General features: G+C 36.4%; 1 protein-coding gene across 1 annotated transcript in view; it reads right to left on the reverse strand.

Annotated features, from left to right (window-relative positions):
• pitpnc1a (phosphatidylinositol transfer protein cytoplasmic 1a) overlaps nt 1–25076 on the reverse strand; it is a 106804-nt gene that overhangs the window by 15373 nt on the left and 66355 nt on the right. The window contains exons 2-4 of the mRNA XM_058771482.1: nt 19064–19212; nt 7234–7322; nt 5627–5634 (exon numbers count right to left, since the gene is read on the reverse strand). Coding sequence (XP_058627465.1) covers nt 5627–5634; nt 7234–7322; nt 19064–19212 — 246 coding nt within the window. The remainder of the gene's footprint in view (nt 1–5626; nt 5635–7233; nt 7323–19063; nt 19213–25076) is intronic.

The raw sequence follows: 25076 nt of genomic DNA on the forward strand, positions 1-25076 counted from the left end.
ACTGATAAAAGCAACACAATCCACAAATAATCCACACCACTCCAGTCCATCAATTGTCTTGTGAAGTGAAAAGCTATGTGTTTGTGAGAAACAAATCCATAAAGACATTTTTAACTTTAAATTGTCGCTTAAATTGTTGCAGTGTAAATCCATAATAACGCTTCCTCCAGTGAAAAAGTCCATCCATGTTGCTCTCTCACATCAAAATCCACCAACATATTTGTTTAAAATCGTTTTTGCTTATAAAAGGTGCTTGAAGGTTGCATATTTCTCTTCTGATTCAGAAGAGACGACTTTTTCACTCAAGAAAACAATATTATGGAAAGAGTATACTCGTATTTTGGCCCGAAGCAAAGTTTTGAAGTTAAAAACATCTTAATGATGGATTTGTTTCTTATAAACACGCAGCTTTTCGCTGCACAAGATGTTAGGTGATGGACTGGAGTGGTGTGGATTATTGTGTATTATTTTTAGCAGCTGTTTGGACTCTCATTCTGACGGCACCCATTCACTGCAGAGGATCCATTGGTGAGCAAGTGATGTAATGCTACATTTCTCCAAATATGTTCCCACGAAGAAACATGAGGGTGGAGGAATGGCCTGAGGGTGAGTACATTTTCAACAAATATTCACTTTTCAATGAACTATTCCTTTATGTATGTAAATACTTTATTACCTCTGCATATAATGAATCAACAGAAAATTAAGGGAAAATAACCCCACCACAAACGACATTTAGTCCAGTAACTAATTTTAGACATCTATCAAGAAAGGTCAAAGCCTCGACCCAGCCTCATTCATGAACACACTGCATGAATGCTCTCAGTAGATCTGGTGCACTGCAGGGCAATGCGCTTCAGTGTGATTGTGTTTTATGAGCCTGGCGTTCTGTTGTAATGATGAGCTCTTTTTCTGCCTCACTGGATGTACAGCCTCCCTGTCCTCCTCCCCACACGTCCTGAAGCTGTTGCCCCTCTGAGACCCAACACACTGCTGCCTGATTAGATTAAGCACTGCTCCCGCAATCGCTATGGAGATCAATAAAGGCTGAGTTACGTAATGCTGGAGGAAATGCTGTAGCAGTGGGGGAAGGGCAAAGGATCGAGGAGAAGAGAAGAGGAGCAGATCTATGGGTGCAAACCTGCAAAGCATTGTTGAGTTAAGACTCTGTTACTCGCTGTTTGGAACAGTAGCTTGCCAAGCTACAAGCTACTCATCGTTTAAAAGTAGTCAAACTATAGTCGAGCTCTTTTGAAAAAGAAGTTGGCTACATTTCATACTACTGACAAAAAATAAACTGTAATGTACTATACCGATGGGGCAAATACACAACTACCCTTGTGAAAAAGAAGTGAACTTAACTGTATGGACTGCACTTGTACTGTTCCTCAAATCTTAAAATAATGCTTTTTTTTTTTTTTAAATAAAACAATATGGTATAATAAAAGACCACTTAAGTGAACTTAAAAAGAGACACTTTCACAACTGATTCTTAACACACTTAAGTACACTTTTAAAAAGTCCAATTTGTCATGATGTCAAATAAAAACCTTTAACATAAAAATGTTTTAATAATCTGTTGTTGTGAAGCAAGTACACTTATTGTTGACTAACATACTAAAGCAAGTTTAAAGTACTTGATTATAATTTATCTGTTGTGTGTTATCTGATATTACATTTAAAGCTACTATATTATATTTAAATGCACACCATTTTAAAATGTATAAAATCTACTTTCCAATATTATCAGTTTCTCTGTTTTGTACTTTAGTCCACTGTATTCTCAGCACACAAATAACGGCCTACAGAATAAGAAGTATATTTACCCATTACATATCTGTACTATGGATGTTATCCAAATGAAATGAAATTAGTGTAGAGGGAATATACTGGAAGTGTCTATTTTGGCAATACAGAGCAGTGAACACCCACATTTTCTTCAGCCTGGGTGCCAGCAGTATTTTTCTCATTCATTTTCTCCATAGAGATTTCAAAGGATTCTTCAAAAATGTCCAAACCAACCAGCTCCAAGACAACACGCGACTCTGATCTTGGAACAAAAAGTATTATAAAAATTTGGAAAAAGATCATTACAACACTGTGTATGAACTACTCACGCCATAAAGCACTGTGAATGATAAAAGTGAGTCAGAAACGACAGTACATTATAGAGGCTGACCGCTAAGGGATTTTATTGATTATGATAACTAATTTGCACCGCACTGGCCAATAACGACAACAGCTTGTTATAAACTAATGCAAATAGATAATAACAATTGTGACATTAAACATTTAATGTAAACTTGCATGTATTTAACTGCTTGAGGCATGTACTAATGTAACTAACTTCCTCTCAGCTTTGACGGCAAACATACTGCTGTTCTCCACTGCAACATCTAGTCAACATTAATTACTTTACAATAAAAACACGTACGGTAGTTTACTGTAAACATACTGTTTTGTCGTCTATGTCAAAACAAACAGCAGGAGCTATCAGTGATTTGGCCTCTAAAGGTCACTCTCGTACTGTATAATGACAGTGGACTTTCTCAGCCGCTCCAACAATGGATTCTTGCCCATTGTTTAAGTAATCGGTTATCAGTACCGAATAATCAGCAAAACCGATCAATCGGTTGACCTCTAGTACATTACAAAACTACCGACACAGTATAAAAACAATACATTTTAGGTTTATAGCAAAATATTTGGTTAAATTTAAAAATACAAGTAGTTTGAGAGTGTACAGAAACCACGTTGATCACATGATAACAATGGCTTCTTTGATTGGTAGATCTCTCTTCAGGATTATGGGTAGTGTAGTTTTTCACTGGGAATTAAATAACTTTATTATTTTGAAATTTTGTTTATGTGTGGCTTCAACAAGCATATACCATGAATTAACAACCTCTGAGCTCATGGCAGGACTGTCTTAAAAGGTTTATGTTACTTCTAAAAATCAATATCTCTATGAAGAAAGTGAATGGGATTTGTACGTCCTGAGCTCTACTGTTGCACTCAATTAAATTAGCATCGGATAAAATAAAAGTTTGAAACTTTGATATGTTGACTGCGATATCCTTAGCACAAGGACAAAAAACCTCATCCAAGACATGTATTTATAAATACATTTTGTCTCTATAATCATTCAGCCAATAAATGAGTGTATTTCAAGGCTGCTTAAACAGCCTGGAGTTAAAGAAGTGACTGTCACAAATTTACATGTAGCGGTTTCCATTTTGTGCTCATGTTTACATCCTTTGGGCTTTTTTCGTCTTCCACTGCTCTCATTTGAGCGGTTTGTATCCTGTTGTTCCTGGCATATGGTTGATTATGATAATGGTATTCCGATGAAGAGCTCTCTCATTCATCTCTGGGTACAGATACGGCACGCAGAGCCACTCCAAGATCCACTGACTGTCGGCCAGCTTAAGTTAAGCCTTAATCCTCCACCCATCATTTAAACCAACCTGTCATGTTGCTGCTTTTGACTTTCATCAGTTTCCATTTCATACTCAAAAAAAAAATTCACTTTTTTTTTTATGCATCTGTATAAGATTTATGCATATAAAATTTCCATCTATTTGGATTGAACACACTTTTAACAAACAAACTAATATATTTAATTTGTTCAATCCAAATGGATGGAAATTTTATATGCAACTCGGATACATAACCTTGAATTTAAGCCTATATAATAATAATAATAATAATGATGATTTATTTTATTTTATTTTGTGAATGCATATAGAAACACCATTTGGATAGATGTAGCTAAAACATTTGTGAATGGGTGAAAGCCCATTTTGTACACCATGTAACCATTGTCGGGGAAAGTTACTTTTAAAAGTAATGCATTACAATACTGTTACTCTATAAAAAGTAGCTATTTACATTACTTAGTTACTTTTTATGGAAAGTAATGCATTATGTTATTTTTGCATTACTTTCTGTCACCTGAGCTGAGCTTGCTTATTTCTTTTTTTTCTTTTTTTTTTTAAATCCCAAAATTTATATTTTTGACAACTGTAAAGGCCCTTTCACACCAAAAGTAAAATTATTAAGCCTCAGGCTGAAGGACTTACCTCTGTCGCTTGCGTTACTTATTTGTAAATGTAACACAGGCATTTAGTCGTAAATTTAAAAGTAATGTGTTACTTTACTAGTAACTTGAAAAAGTAATCTAATTGTGTAAAAAAGTAATCTGATTACGTTACTCACAACACTGCATGTTACTAAAGCCTAAATCACAGAATGCTGTTTTTTTCATTGTTATTGTCATTTAAACATCAGCACTCTAAAAATGCAGCTCTCAAGTTAAAAGTAGTAAAATTTTTCAAAAACACGCTTTTTCATTCCACGCCTCGTATTTTTAAATGTAAAACTGCGTTCTGTGTGAATGGCCCCTAAGGTCCCAATACCTTAGACCTTCAATATATTCATAAGGCTCAGAGGAGTCCTGAGGTGTTAAAATGTATATTGCTCTTTCGAATAAGCACAAGGTTTTCCATGAAACCTAATATGGTCTCCAAGGAGCTTGAAGACACCTGGTCTGCCTGGTTTTCCAATACACTCTAATTATATTGCAGCACAGCAAGGGAAAACAAGAACAGTGCATTCTGGGATAGCATAACAACATGGTTGGTGGTTAAGGGCAATCAGCTTCCAGAAACTGTAGCTCTGTTCCAAATCCTAGTGAGCTTGATGTGAACTGCCTACATAGACAAGATAATTGAAACAGAACCTGAAATAGAAATGGTGAGTGATTGAGAGCACTCTTAATAGCAGCGCCACACTCCGTACAAATAGTGCTTTTCATGTGAAACACAAAGGAGACTTGACTCAAAACTGAATTTGATTTTAGTTAAGTTATGCTAACATAACATATCATAACATAAAATAACATAACATGCTGATAAACAAGTAGTAAAATGCATAAGACCAAATGCCATGTCACTTTAAAAACACGCTAATGTACAACAGTTTGAGAACAGTAAGATGTTTTAAAAGAAGTGTCTAATCTAGGCTGCATTTATTGAATCAAAATACAGTAAAACTATTTATTTTTTAGTTTATTATTCAAAACACCTCAAACTTTTAAATGGTAATGTTGTTTTGATAATCAGCACAGCAGAACATTAGGTTCATTAACACTAGGATTGTTTGTGTACTACTGTAAAGTATGTTTCGTGGCTTAGTACCATATTTGTTACAAAAACACACATAAACGCACAATAATGACCCAGCAGCATTTATAGTTCAATTAATGTCAAACAGAAAGCAGTGCATTGTGGGAGATCAGTACCCTCAGAGTGTATGGCTGTGTTAAACATTATTAGCACTGAACTGCTTCGCCTCTAATGATCATCAAAACAATGAACCTATTATGCTAACCAAGAGCATGAGCTATTATAAATGCCAATAGCGGTACTTCAAAAAAATGTCCTTCTACAGTATCGGTAGTACATTGTACCAACTGTTCTAATTGAATACTGTCTATTAAAATGTAATGTTTTAATGAAGTGAGTGTGTTTATTAGCATATTCATTTTGTTGAAGTATTGAAATCGACATTTTGGTTTTGAGTTTCAAGCACACAAATAAATAAAAGAAGAAGCAGCCATACTCACTGTATACTCTGAGCCAATGGCGGGGGAGGAGACGGATCGAGAAGATGATGGGAAGAGAGACAGAAAGAGAAAGAGAGAGAGAGATAGACTTCATGTTAAAGGTCATGGCAATAAGCACATGGCAGTCTTGAAGCCATCAAACATTCAATCACAGAACGACTTCCCGTTCTTCAGGGAATTGAAGTTCTTTCTGTCGTGTGTGTGTGTGTGTGTGTTTATCATGCACACACACATCTCTGATATGTCCATGTGTTCCCTTTCCCCCTTGGTGTAATTTCTAAAGCATTTGCTCCATAATTACTGCAATGCAGTATGTCAAAAAGATGCTCCTGACGAATGTCATTTGTTACATTTAAGATTCAGACTGTACATACATCTGTTGAAATAGGATCCTTAAAGGAATAATTAAAAGATTCATTAAAAATCTGTCATTATTTACTCATCCACATGCTGTTACAGTACTTTTATGGTGCTTATTTGTCCTTTTAGTGCTGCTTGTATGTTAAAGTACTTTATTTCTTTTAAAGTACATATACATATACATATATACATATACATATATATATATTTTTTATTTATTTATTTTTTTATTTTGTAGTGAAAACAACAAATAAACTATTATCATATCCAGCATAAAACAAACCTAAAGTAGCATGTCTTCTTCTATGGTCATGATACACTGTCATGCTGAAGCAATAATATGAAGAAAATCTTGCTGAGCAGTTTAGATAAAGTAATTTGCGACCCTGGACCACAAAACCTGACATAAGGGTCAATTATTTGAAATTGAGATTTATACATCACATGAAAGATGAATAAATAGGCTTTCCATTGATGTATGGTTTGTTAGGACAATATTTGGCTGAGATACAACTATTTGAAAATCTGGAATCTGAGGGTGCAAAAAAATCTAAATATTGAGAAAATCGCCTTTAAAGTTGTCCAAATTAAGTTCTTTGCATTGCATGTTATTATCAAAAATTAAGTTTTGATATATTTACGGTAGGAAATTTACAAAATATCTTCATGGAACATGATCTTTACTTAATATCCTAATGATTTTTGGCATAAAAAATAAAATAAAAAATTGATAATTTTGAGCCATACAATGTATTGTTGGCTATTGCTACAAATATACCCCAGCGACTTAAGACTGGTTTTGTGCTCCAGGGTCACATTTAAAGTATGCTGCTGCCACAGTATCACAAGATGTATGTAAAAGAAATGGCTAAAATACGGTCCTATGTCCATAATATTGCTTTTTCCAGAGAAAAAGTTGTCTTATCTGAATCAGGAGAGAAATATGCACGGATCAAGCACTGCTTAGAAGAGAAAACAGTCCTAAACAAATATGTTGGTCAATTTTGTTGTGAGAGGACAACTGTTTGGACTCTCATTCTGACGGCACCCATTCACTGCAGAGGATCCATTGATGAGCAAGTGATGTAATGATACATTTCTCCAAATCTGTTCTGTGAGGAAACAAACTCATAGCCTACATCCTACAGAGGGTGAGCACATATGCAACCATTTTAATTTTTGGGTGAACTATTCCTTTAAGAAATTACAATGGCACTGTGTGCTTGCAAGTAAGAAGCTGTAGTTACCGGTAATGGTGTAGGGATAATAATTCCACGCCTTTTCCGTCACATAGAAGATTTTAGGCACCACAGCTTTGGCCCAGCTGGGCAGCTTGCTGAAAGAGACAAAAAAAAAGGAAGGAAAAGTATTGAGAAGAAAGTGGAGAGTGCCAGCTCACTGTGCCAAAACGCCCCGTCCCCCCGGCTGCAATAACAGTAGTAATGACAGACTAATAGCTGCAGCGAGGAAGCACTGATGGCCGCTCAGGGAGGAAGATACTCTTTCATTCTGATCGGAGATCAGGTTTCCTTAATCACTGCCAAAACTCATTCTCTTTAAGAGCAGCTGCAAAAACGATCTTCAATCAGTCACTCAAAGTCCTAATAGACAGCTGTGAATGTGAGCTGTGTGAGTTTGACTACTAACAGACAGCTCAGAAGCAGCATATAAGTCACTGGAGACATTCAAATCTTCTATGCCTCAGTGATTCAGCCTAGAGAAGTATATACTAATGCTTGTTTTGGACTGAATCTGTCAAATAAGTTCAGATATTTCAGATAAGAAATCAATTTTTATTCAGCAAGAATGCATTCAATTGATCAAAAATGACAAGACTTTTACATTGTTACAAAATATTTTTATTTAAAAAATTGTTCTAAAATTTCCTGAAAAGCAGTTTTCACAAAAATATTAAGCAACACAAACTATTTTCAACATTGATCATTTTAAATGTTTCTTGAGCAGCAAATCAGCATATTAGAATGATTTCTGAAGGATGATGTGACACTGAAGACCGAGTAATGATGCTGAAATTTCAGATTTATATCACAGAAATAAATTACATTTTAATAAATGCTGCCTTAATTAGCATAAGAGACTTCTTGACTGACCCCAAAGTTTTGAATGGTAATGTGGAAAATAATAATAATAATAATAAATAATTGATTGTATCTTTACAATTTTACAGTTACAATTTTACAAAATATATATTACCTGCAATTATAGCTTTTGTGACATTTTTGATTCTCCATTGTTGATTCATGTCAGAAAAAAAAAATTTATTCCAAGTAAGATTCAATTAAAAGATTTGGGCGATAACACCACTTCTCCTAAAACCACTACTATACTCTTGTACTAATATTAATATACTGTAATTATTCTAAAATAAAGAAAATACCTTTAAGCTGCAGTTATTTCAGGAGTAATTTCAGATTTGACAAAACTAAAGGATTTCAAAAGGTTCCCATGAGATTTAAGAGGGAAAATGCAAATGCATTTATTTATAATAGAAATGTAATAGATTTTTAATAGGGTGTGATTTGGGATTAATTTATGAAGCCTCTTCACTTTACAGTTTCTGATGTCCAAACACTATTATGAAGGGAAAAACACACACACTCTAATGAGGTTAGGGCACCTTATGTGCTTGTCCCCAAATACATAAATAAAACAGAACAGTACATTTGTGTTAAGAACATTCTAATGATTCATTTTTGAGTGGGAGGTGTTGCTATTTTCAAACTTAATGGCAGGCACAATTGTTCAACATCTTTTGTGCCATGTCTAAATAATCAGTGGCTCTCATTCACTGAAATGAAAATTCTGTCATTATTTCTTCACCCTCATGTCAGTCCAAATCTCGATGATATTTTCCATGGACACAAAAGAAAGAATGACTGAAGAACTGTTACGCAGTACTTGTCATAAAACTACCAGGAGCTATCAAGTTCCAAAAAAGACAAAAAAGAAACGTATCAGAAAAGTAGATCACACACTTATAAAGCCTTCTAAAGTCGTACACTGTAAAAAGAAATTCCGTAAAATTTACGGTAAAAAGCTGGCAGCTGTGGTTTCTGGAATTCTACCGTAAAAAACATGGTAAAAAATAACTTATGTTTTACGGTTTTAACTTAAATTTACAGTTAAATATCGTAATTTCATTATCTGATATAATGTTAATATACCAACCTATTAAAGTACTGAAATCTGTTTTGTACCTTTGAAATACACTGATAACCACCAAATGCAGGTGGTGATGAGAAAGTCACATGATGAACAAAAGCCCATCACAAGCAGCTTTTAAATAACAACATACGGTGCACAGTGTCGTTCAAACACCATCATGGTGAGACTCATTAAACTGAAATATGCAATAAACATTAATTTAACATTAGATGTAACATTCAACCCTAATAAACATTACTGATAAGAAAATACTAAGAAGAAACATAGTTATTTCAAAGAAAAAACAGCAAATTCAAACAAAATTTGAAATGCAATGCAGGGAATTCTGGGAACGTCAGTTTACGTTTTTTCCCCTGTAAAGTTTACAGGAACTTACCGTTAACCATTTAACATGTTTTTACTGTAGCATTTTCACAGTTTTTTACCTGTACATTTTTTACAGTGTACTTTGTTTGAAAGACCAAAATTGAAATCAACATTCACTGATGCTCTTACTCTCACCCAAAACTCATATCTAGCCCACAACTGCATCCAGGGGGAGTAAATAATAACCGAATATGTTGTTTTTTGGTGTCAACTGCTCCTTGTAAAACTCAAAACACAATGCTGGAAAAATCTTATTGTTGCTGGGTAGATGCAACTGGCAAACCAATAAAATCAATGATGTATTGGGGAAGCATGATACATTTTCATCTTGATATAATAAGCCAATGGAGTTCTTCTCACGCCCTTCTGCAGTTGTGTCCTAAATAAACCAGATGCAGATTGGATGAAACTGGGACGGGTGCCAGTCCTAAAAGCCTGAGCAGCGGGAATAAAGCAGCGTTTTATGCAGGCCTTGCACATTTTGCTGGCGCATGACTCAGCACATCTGTGATGTAAACCTGAGGGATGCAAACCTCATCCTGAGGGCTTTTAAAATGCAAATGGATTTTCAGAAACTAGCCTACGCTAACACCAAGACGCCTGTGCGACGCTCCATTTGCACTAAACCCGATTACATTGGTGGACTGCTTTTGTTTCCAACTCTTTCCAAATGCATAGACCCATCCATTTTTCATCAATTTCAGTCTGAAGTCAATCAAAAGATGTTGGCGTTCTAGATTTGGTCCCGAACAACGGCCACAGCTTGCGTACGCGGCATGGCACGCACGAGCGCAAAAGCAGGTGGCCTGTGGGCGAAAACGCAGGTACAGCTTCCCACAGCCAAATCTCGATTTATACACGTGCTATAAAAGCGGGAGCTCAGCCGTCTCCCAGCCCACGCACATCTCAAGCTCCCCACACGCTCTCTTATTTTCTGTGTTCCTTCTTTTTTGTTCTCATGTGCGCTCCACTTTAACTACTCCTCCTCACCATGTCTGGTATCCCCTTTAAGTCTTGATTTATCTCTAGTTTATCATCTAGAGTTCACACAGATTTGGGGTTTTGAGAGGTTTTTATTTTTAATCTGTTTGTTGTAACTGCTACTGTAGTTATCCTACTGTAAATATTTTTAGGCTCATAAAAATACTAGAAGCAGTTTATAACCCACACATCTGTAGGCACTCAAATGTAGAAATGCTGAAAACGTGAGTCATTTTTTTATGAAGCAAATGCTGAGCTACTGAAGTGCTCCTACTAAATTTAGACTGAGCCTCAGACACTGGGTCAAAGGTTAGAAGCTTTTTTTTAATGGGTGTTTGTAATTGAAAACACCATTTTAAAATATCTGGCTTTTTTGTAGTTATAATCATGTCTCACCAGGTGTATTTTAGGCTATGTTTACACAAGCAGGCGTAATCAACTGTTGTTTTTTTTGTCGTTTCGTTTGCCTGATCCAAACCAATTTCAGAAGTGGTGTGATATCTGATTTTTAGTAACTTGTCTCAGAATTTTAAACACACATAGTTAGAGCAATGTGTTTTTTCATAATATTTCATAATAGTTCACCAAGGTGGGCACCTTGCCTTGTTGGCAGCGTGCCGACAAAAAGTGCCGTTGTGCTTTATGCATCCCGAGTTCAAATCTCAATCTCTCCCACTTCGCTTCCTGTCATTACACTGTCCTATCTAAATAAAGTGAATGGGTGCCGTCAGAATGAGAGTCCAAACTTCAAAATATCTCTTCTGGCCAAAATAGGAGTCCTCTATCCATAATATTGCTTTTTTGAGTTAAAAAAAATGGACTCACATTTTGGCCAGAAGCGACAGTTTAAAGTAATAAACATCTTGATGGATTTGCTTCTTACAAACAAGCAGCTTTTCATTTCACATGATGTTAATTGTTGGACTGGAGTGGTGTGGATTGCTTGTGGATTATTGTGATGTTTTTAATCAGCTGTTTGAACTCTCATTCTGACGGCACCCATTCACTGCAGAGCATTCATTGGTGAACAAGTGATGTAATGTGAAATTTCTCCAAATCTGTTCCCTTGAAGAAACAAACCTACATCTTGGATGGTTTAAAAGTGAGTAAATTTTAAGCAAATTTTCATTTTTAATGTGCATGTTCAGTGTGTAAAGATCACAGAGCATTTCAAACTCTTCCCTTCGTTAACAACTTGAAGTCAGCAAGATAACAGTTCTCTTGAAAAATCCCATGGATACATTCCCACCGGTCAACGCTCTTTTCATGGTTCCATATCTTTTTGCTTAACTAAGGTACATTCCCTGGGCATTATACTGTTTCTGTTCCTTACACTGTTGTCTGCAGCAAATTCAGATTTGTATACTCTACCCTAATGAACAACAATCAGTGGCGGAACATGCATTGCTAAAGTCTCACGCATGGTGAACCTACGCAAGTTTGACCCGTTACTATGACAACTAGTGTAGACGTGCTACCAAAAGTGACTGCGGTCTGAACTGAAAAAAACAAAACAAAAGATCTTTTTACATATAACCTGCATTTAAAATGGTCTGTTTAAAAATCTAATTAAAAAAGTAGTTAACTGGTTATGTACAAGTAGAACAGTAGAGAACCTGTTGCAATATACTATTATTGCAACAGTTTCTCTACTGTTCTACTTGTTTATTAATATTTTGAATAAGCATTTTTATTTTCAGTTTTCATTTTAATTTAAATTTTATTTACAGTAGGTTATAATAATTTGTTACAGGCTTTCTGCATTTTTAAAAAAAATATTTCTATATATACACATTGGTGGACTGCACTGACGTTAAATGAGACTCAATGTCAATGAACTATAAGACATTTAGGTTCAAAAAAGGTTGGTGCAAATCTGAAGTCAGTTTTACTTCTGTGACATATTTCTGAATGTAGGGCAGGCCTAATTTTATTTTTGTAAGTCTTATTTATAATATACATACATACTTATACATATACATACACATATACATATACATATATATAGTCATGGCCAAAAATATCGGCACCCTTGGTAAATATGATCAAAGGCGGCTGTGAAAATGAATCTGCATTGTTAATCCTTTTGATCTTTTATTTTTTTTAAATTCACAAAAATCTAACCTTTCATCGGATAATAAGAATTTAAAATGGGGGGAAATATCATTATGAAATAAATGTTTTTCTCTAATACACATTGGCCACAATTAACCGCACCCTTTTATTCAATACTTTTTGAAACCTCCATTTGCCAGTTTAACAGCTCTAAATTTTCTCCTATGATGCCTGATGAGTTTAGAGAACACCTGACAAGAGATCAGAGACCATTCCTTCATCCAGAATCACTCCAGACCCTTTAGATTCCCAGCTCCATGTTGGTGCTTCTTCTCTTCAGTTCACCACTCATTTTCTACAGGGTTCAGGTCAGAGGACTGGAATGGCCAGCAGAAGCTTGGTTTTGTACTCAGTGACCCATTTTTGTGTTGGGTCCCCTGAGACTCAACTATTTTCTGCAATTCTCCAGCTGTGGTCCTTGGAGAGTCTTTAGCCACTCAAACTCTCCTCCTCACCGTGCATTAGGACGATATAGACACACGTCCTCTTCCAGGCAGCTTCGTAACATTTTATGTTGATTGGAAATTCTTAATTATTGTCCTGATGGTGGAAATGGGAATTTTCACTGCTCTAGCTCTTTTCTTAAAGCCACTTCACTAATTTGTGAAGCTCAATTATCTTTTGCTGCACATCAGAATTATATTCTTTGGTTTTTCTCATTGTGATGGATGATTAAGGGAATTTGGGCTTTATTTTCCCTCCTATTTATATTTCTGTAAAACAGGAAGCCATGGCTGGATAATTTCATGTTCATAGTCACCCTGGAGTGCTCAAAATTGTGAATATGAATGGGAATACACTTCAGAAATATTTTACTCATAAGAATTTCTAGGGTTGCCAATAATTGTGTCCAACGTGTATTTGAGAAAAACATTTATTTCATAATGATATTTCCCCCATTTTAAATTCTAATTATCCAATGAAAGGTTAGATTTTTGTGAATTTTTTAGATAAAAGATCTGAAGGATTAACAATGCAGATTAATTTTCAGCCTTCTTTGATCATAGTTACCAAGGTGACAATAATTCTGACCACTACTGTGTATGTATGCATGTATATATGTATATATGTATATACATACACACACACACACACACACACACACATACAGTATATACAGTGCCGTGAAAAGGTTTTTGCCCCCTTCCTGTTTTTTTTTAATTTTTTCAGATTTGTCTCACTTAAAAAGATTCAGATCAAACAAATTTTAATATTACAAAAAGAATGCAAGTAAATACAAAATGCAGTTTTTAAATGATGATTTCATTTATTAAGGGAAAAAAGCTGTCCAAACCTACCTGGCCCTACGTGAAAAATTAATTGCCCCCTCCTGTTAAATCATGAAAGAACTGTGATTAATGCATTATTTTAGAAAGCCGAGTTAAATTTCACTAGCCAAACCCAGACCTGATTACTGCCAGACCTGTTGAATCAAGAAATCACTAAAATAGAACCTGTCTGATAAAGTGAAGCATGTTTAAAGAGCAACACATCATGCCGCGATCTTAAGAAATTCATAAACAGATGAGAAACAAAATAGTTGACATGTATCAGTCTGGAAAGGGTTATAAAGCCATTTCTAAGGCTTTGGGACTCCAGCGAACCACAGTCAGAGCCATTATCCACTAATGGAGAAAACGTGTAACAGTGGTGAACCTTCCCAGGAGTGGTCGGCCTACCAAAATTACTCCAAGAGTGCAACAACGACTCATCCAGGAGGTCATAAAAGAACCCAGAACAACATCTAAAGAACTGCAGGCCTCACTCGCCTCAATTAAGGTCAGTGTTCATGATTCAACAATAAGAAAGAGACCGGACAAAAACAGCATCCATGGGAGAGTTCCAAGGCAAAAGCCATTGCTGACCAAAAAGAACACAAAGGCTTGTCTCACATTTGCCAAAAAATATCTTGATTATCCCCAAGACTTTTGGGCAAATATTCTGTGGACTGATGTGACAAAAATTGAACTTTTTGGAAGGTGCGTGTCCCGTTACATCTGGCGTAAAACCAACAGAGCATTTCATAAAAAGAACACCATACTTTTTCCCTTTTTTCCCTTAATAAATAAAATCATTATTTCAAAACTGCATTTTGTACTAACTTGCTTTATCTTTGTGTAATGTTAAAATTAGTTCGATGATCTGAATAATTTAAGTGTGACAAACATGCAAAAAAAACAAAAAACGGAAGGGGGCAAAAAACTTTTTACAGCACTGTACATATACACCATATATATATATATATACACACATACATACATACATATATATATATATATATATATATATATATATATGACTATACTTTTTATTTCAGTTTTATTAATTTCAGTACTTCATTTTACACTTAGTTGCCAAGCAACACCTCTAATTTAATATGTTTTTTTATCTAATATTTATATTTTATTTTACATCGGTTGTTTTTTTTTTAACCAAAATATTACCAAATTTAGTTTTGGTTAACAATAACAACACTAGTCACAATCTGTGAATTTTCTGAACCATTTAGCTGAAAAGACTTTCAGAACTACTGCTCTGAATGCATAGATTACTGATGAAAATGACCAAGCAAGAAAGATTCAAAAGACAATGTGATAAAATCATTTATAGCTTCAATGAAGACATTCACAGAAGGCCAAAAGCCCACCCAATCTGTTGCCCATGGTCTAAACTGGTTGTCAGTGATGTCATGACCACCTCTCAGCCAATCATGACCCGCAGAGGAACAGTTTAATCAGCCTGGTCCTGGGGGACTGATGTCTCGGTTCAATAAAGCGTCTCTCCAAAAACACATCTGCATGAGCGATTGATTTATCAGTGGCCAGAATGGGCAGTGTCTTGGGGGACGGTGTCCTGAGCCCATTTACTGGCTATTTTTGGGAAAGTGTTTGGGTCTCTAGTCATGCCCTTGCTTATTCTTGTTAAACTAGCAGCCGCTTGGAGACTGCTCTCTTAGTGAGAATGAATTGAAGATCTCCGGTGGACTGCACTGACCCCGACTGAGGCTCAATGTCAATGTACTATAAAACATTTAGAAAAGAGACTACAAAGACCAGTGAAAAGAGGGAGATTTGCAGATAGTAAACAGAAATAGAAAATAAGGCCTGATTTTTATCCATTTATCTAAAGGTAAACAGAGTTGGTGACGTCAAATGAAGAGAAAATCTAATATTTTACAAACAGTGAAATCTTAACTATGCACATTTACTATGAAACTATGAATTTTTATTTTATTTTTTTGTCTTTTGCATAACATGAACTGATAAATCATGCTCAACAAGCTTAAAATGTGTTAAGGAAATACAGTACTGTTTGGGGTCAGTAAAATAAAAAAAATATTACTTTTATTCAGCAAGGATGCATTAAATTGATCAAAACTGACAGTATAGACATTTATAATGTGTTTCTTTAAAAAAAGTGATTCTTTTCATGTTTATATTAGTCAAAGAATCCTGAAAAAATAATAATAGTATACTGTACTAAGTAGCACAACTGTTTTCAACATTGATTAGAATGAGAAATGTTTCTTGGTCATATTTCACAATACTGCTGTTTTACTGTATTTTTAGTTAAATAAATGCAGCCTTAGTGAGCATAAACATTAAAACGAGCTGACACATCCCAAATTTTTTAACAGTGTAAAGAAGGTCAATTTTGATTTTATGCTGACTTTAACCAGGATATAAAATTTAATCCTGTACAACCTACAGATTAATAATTTTTATTCCTGGTGGGTCAAATATGGTGCTTTTCAGTGTTAAACATACCTCAGTTATACACAAATCACACAAGTCTCACTTCGACTGGCAGCATGTAATGCAGTTTACAGCCTGGCTCAGAGTTAACAGAGAACTCATTCTTGCTGTAGAAACCTTGAGCGAGCTCCCAGTTCATGCAGTAAAAGGAGACATGCTATAAAGTCAAGGAGAGATTCTCATCACAAGTCGTATTTTGCACTCACTGCTTCTGCGTTCAGCAGGTCCATTCAAGGAGACTGTCGTTTATTGTATGAGCTGCCAGTTTATCAGATCTAAACCTCTATGTGTCATATAAAATGTAAAGCATGTAAAGCAACCAACAGTTTGTTGTCAGACATGCATGTTTATATGTTGGATCTTGGCCAGAACATACTGCAAAGTGGACTTTATGCCATTAAAATGCATGTTATGGTTTGGTTACATGTGTATATATATATATATATATATATAGTATTGTTCAAAATAATAGCAGTACAATGTGACTAACCAGAATAATCAAGGTTTTTAGTATATTTTTTATTGCTACGTGGCAAACAAGTTACCAGTAGGTGCAGTAGATTCTCAGAAAACAAACAAGACCCAGCATTCATGATATGCACGCTCTTAAGGCTGTGCAATTGGGCAATTAGTTGAAAGGGGTGTGTTCAAAAACATAGCAGTGTCTGCCTTTGACTGTACAAACTCAAAACTATTTTGTACAAACGTTTTTGTTTCTAGGATTTAGCAATCCTGTGAATCACTAAACTAATATTTAGTTGTATGACCACAGTTTTTAAAACCGCTTCACATCTGTGTGGCATGGAGTCAACCAACTTGTGGCACCTCTCAGCTGTTATTCCACTCCATGATTCTTTAACAACATTCCACAATTCATTCACATTTCTTGGTTTTGCTTCAGAAACAGCATTTTGATATCACCCCACAAGTTCTCGATTGGATTAAGGTCCGGAGATTGGGCTGGCCACTCCATAACATTAATTTTGTTGGTTTGGAACCAAGACTTTGCTCGTTTACTAGTGTGTTTGGGGTCATTGTCTTGTTGAAACAACCATTTCAAGGGCATGTCCTCTTCAGCATAGGGCAACATGACCTCTTCAAGTATTTTAACATATGCAAACTGATCCATGATCCCTGGTATGCGATAAATAGGCCCAACACCATAGTAGGAGAAACATGCCCATATCATGATGCTTGCACCACCATGCTTCACTGTCTTCACTGTGTACTGTGGCTTGAATTCAGAGTTTGGGGGTCGTCTCACAAACTGCCTGTGGCCCTTGGACCCAAAAAGAACAATTTTACTCTCATCAGTCCACAAATGTTCCTCCATTTCTCTTTAGGCCAGTTGATGTGTTCTTTGGCAAATTGTAACCTCTTCTGCACATGCCTTTTTTAACAGAGGGACTTTATGGGGATTCTTGAAAATAGATTAGCTTCACACAGATGTCTTCTAACTGTCACAGTACTTACAGGTAACTCCAGACTGTCTTTGATCATCCTGGAGGTGATCATTGGCTGAGTTATTCTTCGATCCATTTTGATGGTTGTCTTCCGTTTTCTTCCACGTTTCTCTGGTTTTGCTCGCCATTTTAAGGCATTGGAGATCATTTTAGCTGAACAGCCTATAAGTTTTGCACCTCTTTATAGGTTTTCCCTCTCTAATCAACTTTTTAATCAAAGTACACTGTTCTTCTGAACAATGTCTTGAACGACCCATTTTCCTCAGGCTTTCAAATGCATGTTTAGCAAGTGCTGGCTTCATCCTTAAATAGGGGCCACCTGATTCACACCTGTTTCTTCACAAAATTGATGACCTCAGTGATTGAATGCCACACTGCTATTTTTTTGAACACACCCCTTTCAACTAATTCAACTAATTGCCCAATTGCACAGCCTTAAGAGGGTCCATATCATGAATGCTGGGTCTTGTTTGTTTTCTGAGAATCTACTGTACCTACTGGTAACTTGTTTGCCACGTAGCAATAAAAATATACTAAAACCTTGATTATTCTGGTTAGTCACATTGTACTGCTATTATTTTGAACAATACTGTATATATATATATATATATATATATATATATATATATATATATATATATATATATATATATATATATATATATATATATATATTAATTCCTGTGATACGAAGCTGAATTTTCAGCATCATTACTCCAGTCTTCAGTGTCACATGATCCTTCAGAAATCATTCTAATATGCTAATTTGCTGCTCAAGAAACAGTTATTAATATTATCAATGTAGAAAACAGTTGTGTTGCTTCACATTTTTGCAGAAACCAAGATAAACTACCATTCAAAAGTTTGGGTTAAGTAAGATTTAAAAAGAAATGTATACTTTTATCCAGCAAGGATGCATTAAACTGATCAAAAGTGAGAGTAAAGACATTTGTAATGTTACAAAAACATTGAATGCTGTTCTTTTGAACCGTCTATGCATTAAAAAAATTCTGAAAAAAGTAGCAGTTTCAACAAAAATATTAAGCAACATTTTCAAAATTGATAATAAGAGTCGATATTAATAATTGAGCTCCAATAAAAATTTATAATATTGTTTGACAATAGTGCATCAAACACTTTGTACTGACACACCTAGAGACTCTGCAGAGGTGTTTTGATGTGACAAATAATTGACGACAGTTGCTACTCACTTGTTGAGATAAATGCGTTTCTCAGTGAACTGTCCCGAGCCGTAGTTGGGGTCCTCATAGGGTTCGTTCTGCACCACCTCCACACCCTCTCCTCTCTCGCTCTGCTCATGGCTGTGCTTGCTGATCATGTACAGCTGACCAATCCTGTACTAGAGACACAGACCCAAAACAGTCAGGACCGCACATAGAACATGACATAAGTCAACCACTGGAAATCATGCTGGTCATCTGATGCATAGTCTGCATAAAAATGGTATAAGCTTTTCCAAATCACAGCTGTTGATTGATTGTTGAGGTTCTTAGTAGTGATGCACCAAAATTTCTGCAATAGAAAAATATACAGTGAAAAGGAATATCCAAACTGTTTTGGAGGGCAGAAATTTCAGAAAGAATTTCTGTAATGGTGTGTTTTGTGTCCGTTTCTATTTTGTGCACACAATATGGATAAAATTACAACAGGTAAACATGTCAGCTGTGTGGATTCCAGATCTGGGTTGACAATATCACTTTCTTGTTTTTAATTGATCCTCATTATGATGAACCGACATCTTTTTGTCTGTGCTGGTTTCAGCTGATGTGCCAAGAAAACTTCACTAGATATTATAAATATACTGTCTAAAAATCACAACAAGCCTTTGTTACTTTTGATATGAAACAATGTTTCACTTCTGGCAGGAAAGCGATTAATGTCCAGAAACTCATTAGCTAGGGGGAAAAAAGCATTTTGCTAAACAGTATAGACCCTTTTTGTGCCGACGTCACAATTACGTCAGGAAAAACAAAGGGAAAACTGGAGGCGGCCAATTCAAACCAACACAGATTCGGCTACATAAGGAGCTTAAAATATAATCTTGTTCTAATCTCGAACCCTGCTCCTGGAGAGCTACTATCCTACGGATTTCAGTTCCAACCCTGCTCTAACACACCTGTCTGAAATTAACAAGTAGCCTTGAAGACCTTGATTAGCTGCTTCAGGTGTGTTTGATTGGGGTTGGAGCTGAAATCTGTAGGACGGTAGCTCTCCAGGAGCAGAGTTGGAGACCCCTGTAGTAGAGGCTCCAACTTGGAATTTTTAAAATAGCATACCTGCTGCCACTGCCAGACAAAAAACCGACGACAACTGTGGTTAAACGCGATAAAATGAGCTGGACAGAAACGATCATCAAAAATGCTTGCATTTGTAGCGCACACTTCTTATCAGAAAAGGTTCAATAAAGTAGTCTTTTGCTGTTTTGGATTATGCTTTGTGTTACGCATTTAAAATTTTCTTATGCATCTCACTACTATGTTGTGCATTAAATAATGTCTGGCACTGGGGAGCTACAGTTCATTGAGGGAACTGTGAATGCCAACATGTACTGTGACATACTGAAGCAGAGCATGATCCCCTCCCTTCGGAGACTGGGCCGCAGGGCAGTATTCTAACATGATAACGACCCCAAACACACCTCCAAGATGACCACTGCCTTGCAAAGAAGCTGAGGGTAAAGGTGATGGACTGGCCAAGCATGTCTCCAGACCTAAACCCTATTGAGCATCTGTGGGGCATCCTCAAACTGAAGGTGGAGGAGCGCAAGGTAGGGCTGTCACGATAATCGCAATATCGTAATACCGCACTATTGGCGAGCATAACCGCAGAGGAATGCAACAACCGCAGAAACCGCGATATTTCCATGTTTTCTTTTTCGTAATGTTACGCCCTTCTCGTTTTACACTTCATGCATGTGTACTGAATATTAGTAATGATAACAATGCGTACCACACTGATTTGTACAGAGGCTCAGTAAATTTGCACTTTACAAGCCTAAACAGACAGCGAATGAGAGAGAGAGAGAGAGATCGACTGATCGCGTGCGAATACCTGCGTCTGTCCTTCAGGCAGAGTCATGTATATTTGTGAAAACAGGTTGTCATGTCCAAGGAAAGCGAAATCTGTTTTAGCACCGATGCTCTGCTGGTCAGCTGAGCCTTTAAAAGTGGCACTCAAAGTTAAAATGATTTCAACAGCGTTTTTTCATTACATCTCTCTTTGAATGAATCGGCGTTTCTGAATGTGTAGTTAAATGAACAGTTTAAAGACTCACTCAACAGACAGTCCCTTGACACCACCTTGTGGCATAACAATGAAGCTGCACTGACTGACAACCCGTCTAGAACACACAGGTTTTTAAATATCAACAGAAAAAGTCTCTTGTCGGTCAGATTCGAGGATCAGAACTAACGGTTATATATACATAAGCTAACAATAGACTAACGATCTTATTGTCAGGTTTATGTTTTGTTATGTGGACCGTTATTTTGTCATTCTCTTTTGTTTACTTCACTTCCTGTTTCAACGAGATTTAGTTTTGGTTTAATTCGTTTCTGAATATGACCTCCTTACATCGTAACATACACACACAGATTTTATACTATATATGCGGTAATACCGCATACCGCGCTATTGAGCTACTCAAAATTACCGCAAGGGAAATTCCTTCACCGCGACACCCCTAGTGCAAGGTCTCTAACATCCACCAGCTCCGTGATGTCTTCATGGAGGAGTGGAAGAGGACTCCAGTGGCAACCTGTGAAGCTCTGCTGAACTTCATGCCCAAGAGGGTTAAGGCAGTGCTGGAAAATAATGGTGGCCACACAAAATATTGACACTTTGGGCCCAATTTACACATTTTCACTTAGGGGTGTACTCACTTTTGTGGCCAGCGGTTTAGAGATTAATGGCTGTCTGTTGAGTTATTTTGAGGGGACAGCAAATGTATACTGTTATACAAGCTGTACACTCACTACTTTACATTGTAGCAAAGTGTCATTTCTTCATTGTTGTCACATGAAAAGATATAATAAAATATTTACTAAAATGTGAGGGGTGTACTCACTTCTGTGAGATACTGTATATTATATATTATGTTTATATTATATAATATACTCTGTGTTTGTGTGTGTGTGTGTGTGTGTGTGTGTATATATAATGTTAAACCTGTTGTCTTCATTATTTAATGTGTTTACTTATTACAGCCACTGTTTATATTAATACATCATTAAAAGCTAAATGTGCTTGTGCTAAATGTGTATAAAAACTTATGTGCAATATAAATAAAAATAAAATAAATAAAACTGTTTTTATTTGAATGCTTAAGTATTAATTCATTTGATTAATTAACTGATTATTATATAAACTACTTTTGGTTTAAATTTTCAACTAAAAGACTATAATTATGGTTTTGGCGTTTCAGTAAAAAAAAAAAAAAAAAAAAAAAAGTCATTTCGGTGCCTCACTAGTTCCTGTTATTCAATCTTTGAAGCACGTTCAAAGTTTAGCAAGAAACAATTTAACAGCAGAAAAACAAAACATCCCTAAATGAAATCCTTCATTACGTTCGAAACACTTTCCACGATCCTACGATATATATATCACAATAGTGAAGAAAAGTCGCAATTTCAGATTTGTGCAGACTTTATGCACACTTCTAACGGCACATCAAGTTATACCTGATTTCAGATTTATACACTCTTTGGCCACTTTATATATTTGCCTGACTGTCTCCTCCTGTTAACTGCCAAAATATCAAGCAAAATGAAGCAGATCAAAACATTAAGCAGGGATTAAGCAGAGCCCCTGGTCCTCCACAGGAATGAGTTTCAGACCCTAGCAGATGTCAGCAGAAACACACCGCAGTTACACAATCACGAGCGGGGTCATGCTCTGCCTGATACAGGAAGCAGTATCATAAGTTTTGGAGTGTATGACAGCTGTGACAGCTGCTTATCTGTATGAACAGAACAGGCCCCAGGCATCTGTTCAACTCTCTGCATCTCCAGCCCAGCGACTGCCTCACTGGAGACACGCAAAGATCCTTATCAAGCCAGTCATACATACGGAGGATGACCACAGCCCTGCAGCTCATGCGGTTATATTTATATGTCAATGATAAGATATGACGTACTTCTTTTTTTTTTAAAGCCTTCAGGCTGGCCAGATGCTGACTTTGTGTGTGCCCGACCAAGATGAACATCACTGCAATCATAGTCAAGATGAATATCTTAGTAGTCAAAGTGTTCCAGTGAAAGCACACTAACATTTGAACATCTCTAGCTACACAATGTTTCTTCTTTTCCTTTAGCACTACTATACATATCTGAAAAAAGGAGCTATAAATGTCTTTGATTCAAGATATTTTTGCCTAATGTATTTATGTTTACATCTCGTACTTCTACCTCAGGTCACCTCAGTACAAACCAACAGAAAACACATTTATACTAATGCACTAAAAGCCAAGTTTACATTGTCATGACATGAGTTAAAATATTCGACCTAGTTCTGCACAGACAGGAGAAGTATAGCAAATGATGTTATTAGCCCAATCTCATGGCAATGCTAACTAGTTACTGCAGTATTGCAGTTGGCTACTAAATAGTTAGTCTCACGTAGCCAGACCTTCAAACTGACCGCTAAAGGTCTGGGAACTTTGGCCGCTTTGGATGGCCAAGGCCCGCCCAAGAGGCCATATGACTGACAGGTAAAGCAACCAATCACGTTTTGTTTTGTGCCGCGTCATTTTTCAGGGCATGGAAATGTCGCCACAATAACAGACTGGTGTGTAAATCTCTCGGACATATTTTAAAGTTTATATGGTGCAAACTTTAAATTTTTCACATACTTTTGAAAATTCAGCGTTTAGTTGATCCTGACAAGCGCTCGTCGTCAGTTGTAAACATGACGGCTTTCTTCTTTCGTGAGGGGGTTTGGCGCCATGGCATTTTTGTTTCCAGGAGGAACGTTAAAGAACGCGACACACACATCTCCCGGAAATCCTGTATAATCTAACCAATCCGACGACGACTTCGAAACTCCTGAAGTGTCTCCAGATAAGTGTGCCATATGCATCAGGCGTTTAGCCATCGTTCCGTGGGCGTGACATACAAGGCTGAGACTACTAAATAGTTTACTCTAATGTCCAGTTGAGCACCCCTTGTGGCAAAAGTGAGAACACAAGGTATACGTCTGTTGCATTTTTAATTGTTTTGACCTTTGCGACATACAACAATGCAAGGAAATCAATCTTACAAATTACGTCTCTGTTGTATATGTTTGAAAAAGTGTTAGCCTAGGTGTTGATCACAGAATTTTAAGATGTTTACATAGAAAAACAATGGAAAAACAGCGCAGTGGAATGCAAAAACTATATGCTACCCTTACAGCAGTATATTTGCATTATGGATTCAATACTTTAAATGTATTTCCTGTTTGGAACTTAACTGAGTGCAAACTGTTGTCTTTTGTGATTCAGAGAAATAGAACTTAGGGTGCTTTCACGGTTGATTCGATTGCCTGGTCCAAAACGTCAAAACATAACCGCACAGTGTCTATCACAAATGAAATATAAAAGTTCAAAAGAACACGGGAGCCGATTTCTGCTGAAGGCGAGTGGAAATGAGGTATAAATTCTCTCTGCTCGCGTCGCGTCAGTCACACTTGTGAGGAAAGTGAGTGAGAAAACATTAATACACAGTTTGACCAACTCATATCTCATCAATAGCGGTTCACTTCTGTGATTTAGTATGATTGCGTTCACATCAGAAGCAAACCACTCTAGAGTTCACATCCGTATCCCAGACCACCCTTTTTAAGTAGACTAAGGTAAGGTTTATGAGTTCAGAAAACAACACAGAAACGTCAAACAAACCTGGTTTCGCACCAAAAGTGCAAGCCAACACGCTATGGCACAGTCACACACAGACAAAATTCCCAAAAATGTCTCGTAAATAATGTAGCAATGTATGAAGCAGAGCTGACAAGTCATTTTCAAACCAAGTGGCTTTCTGTTGGTCAGTGTGGTGAATTTAAGTGACCAACAAAATGAGCAAAAACTGCTTGGATAACTTTTTCGCCATCACACGAAAATTCCCAACCATGCGAATTCCTATTATAATGACTTCACCCATGAAATTCTGCAGCCAAAATCCAGTAATTTCAATAGTGATCAAAGCAATTGGTAATTTCACACAAGGGCCA

The sequence above is a fragment of the Onychostoma macrolepis genome, chromosome 03, assembly GCF_012432095.1.
Source record: "Onychostoma macrolepis isolate SWU-2019 chromosome 03, ASM1243209v1, whole genome shotgun sequence".
Taxonomy (NCBI): Eukaryota; Metazoa; Chordata; class Actinopteri; order Cypriniformes; family Cyprinidae; genus Onychostoma; species Onychostoma macrolepis.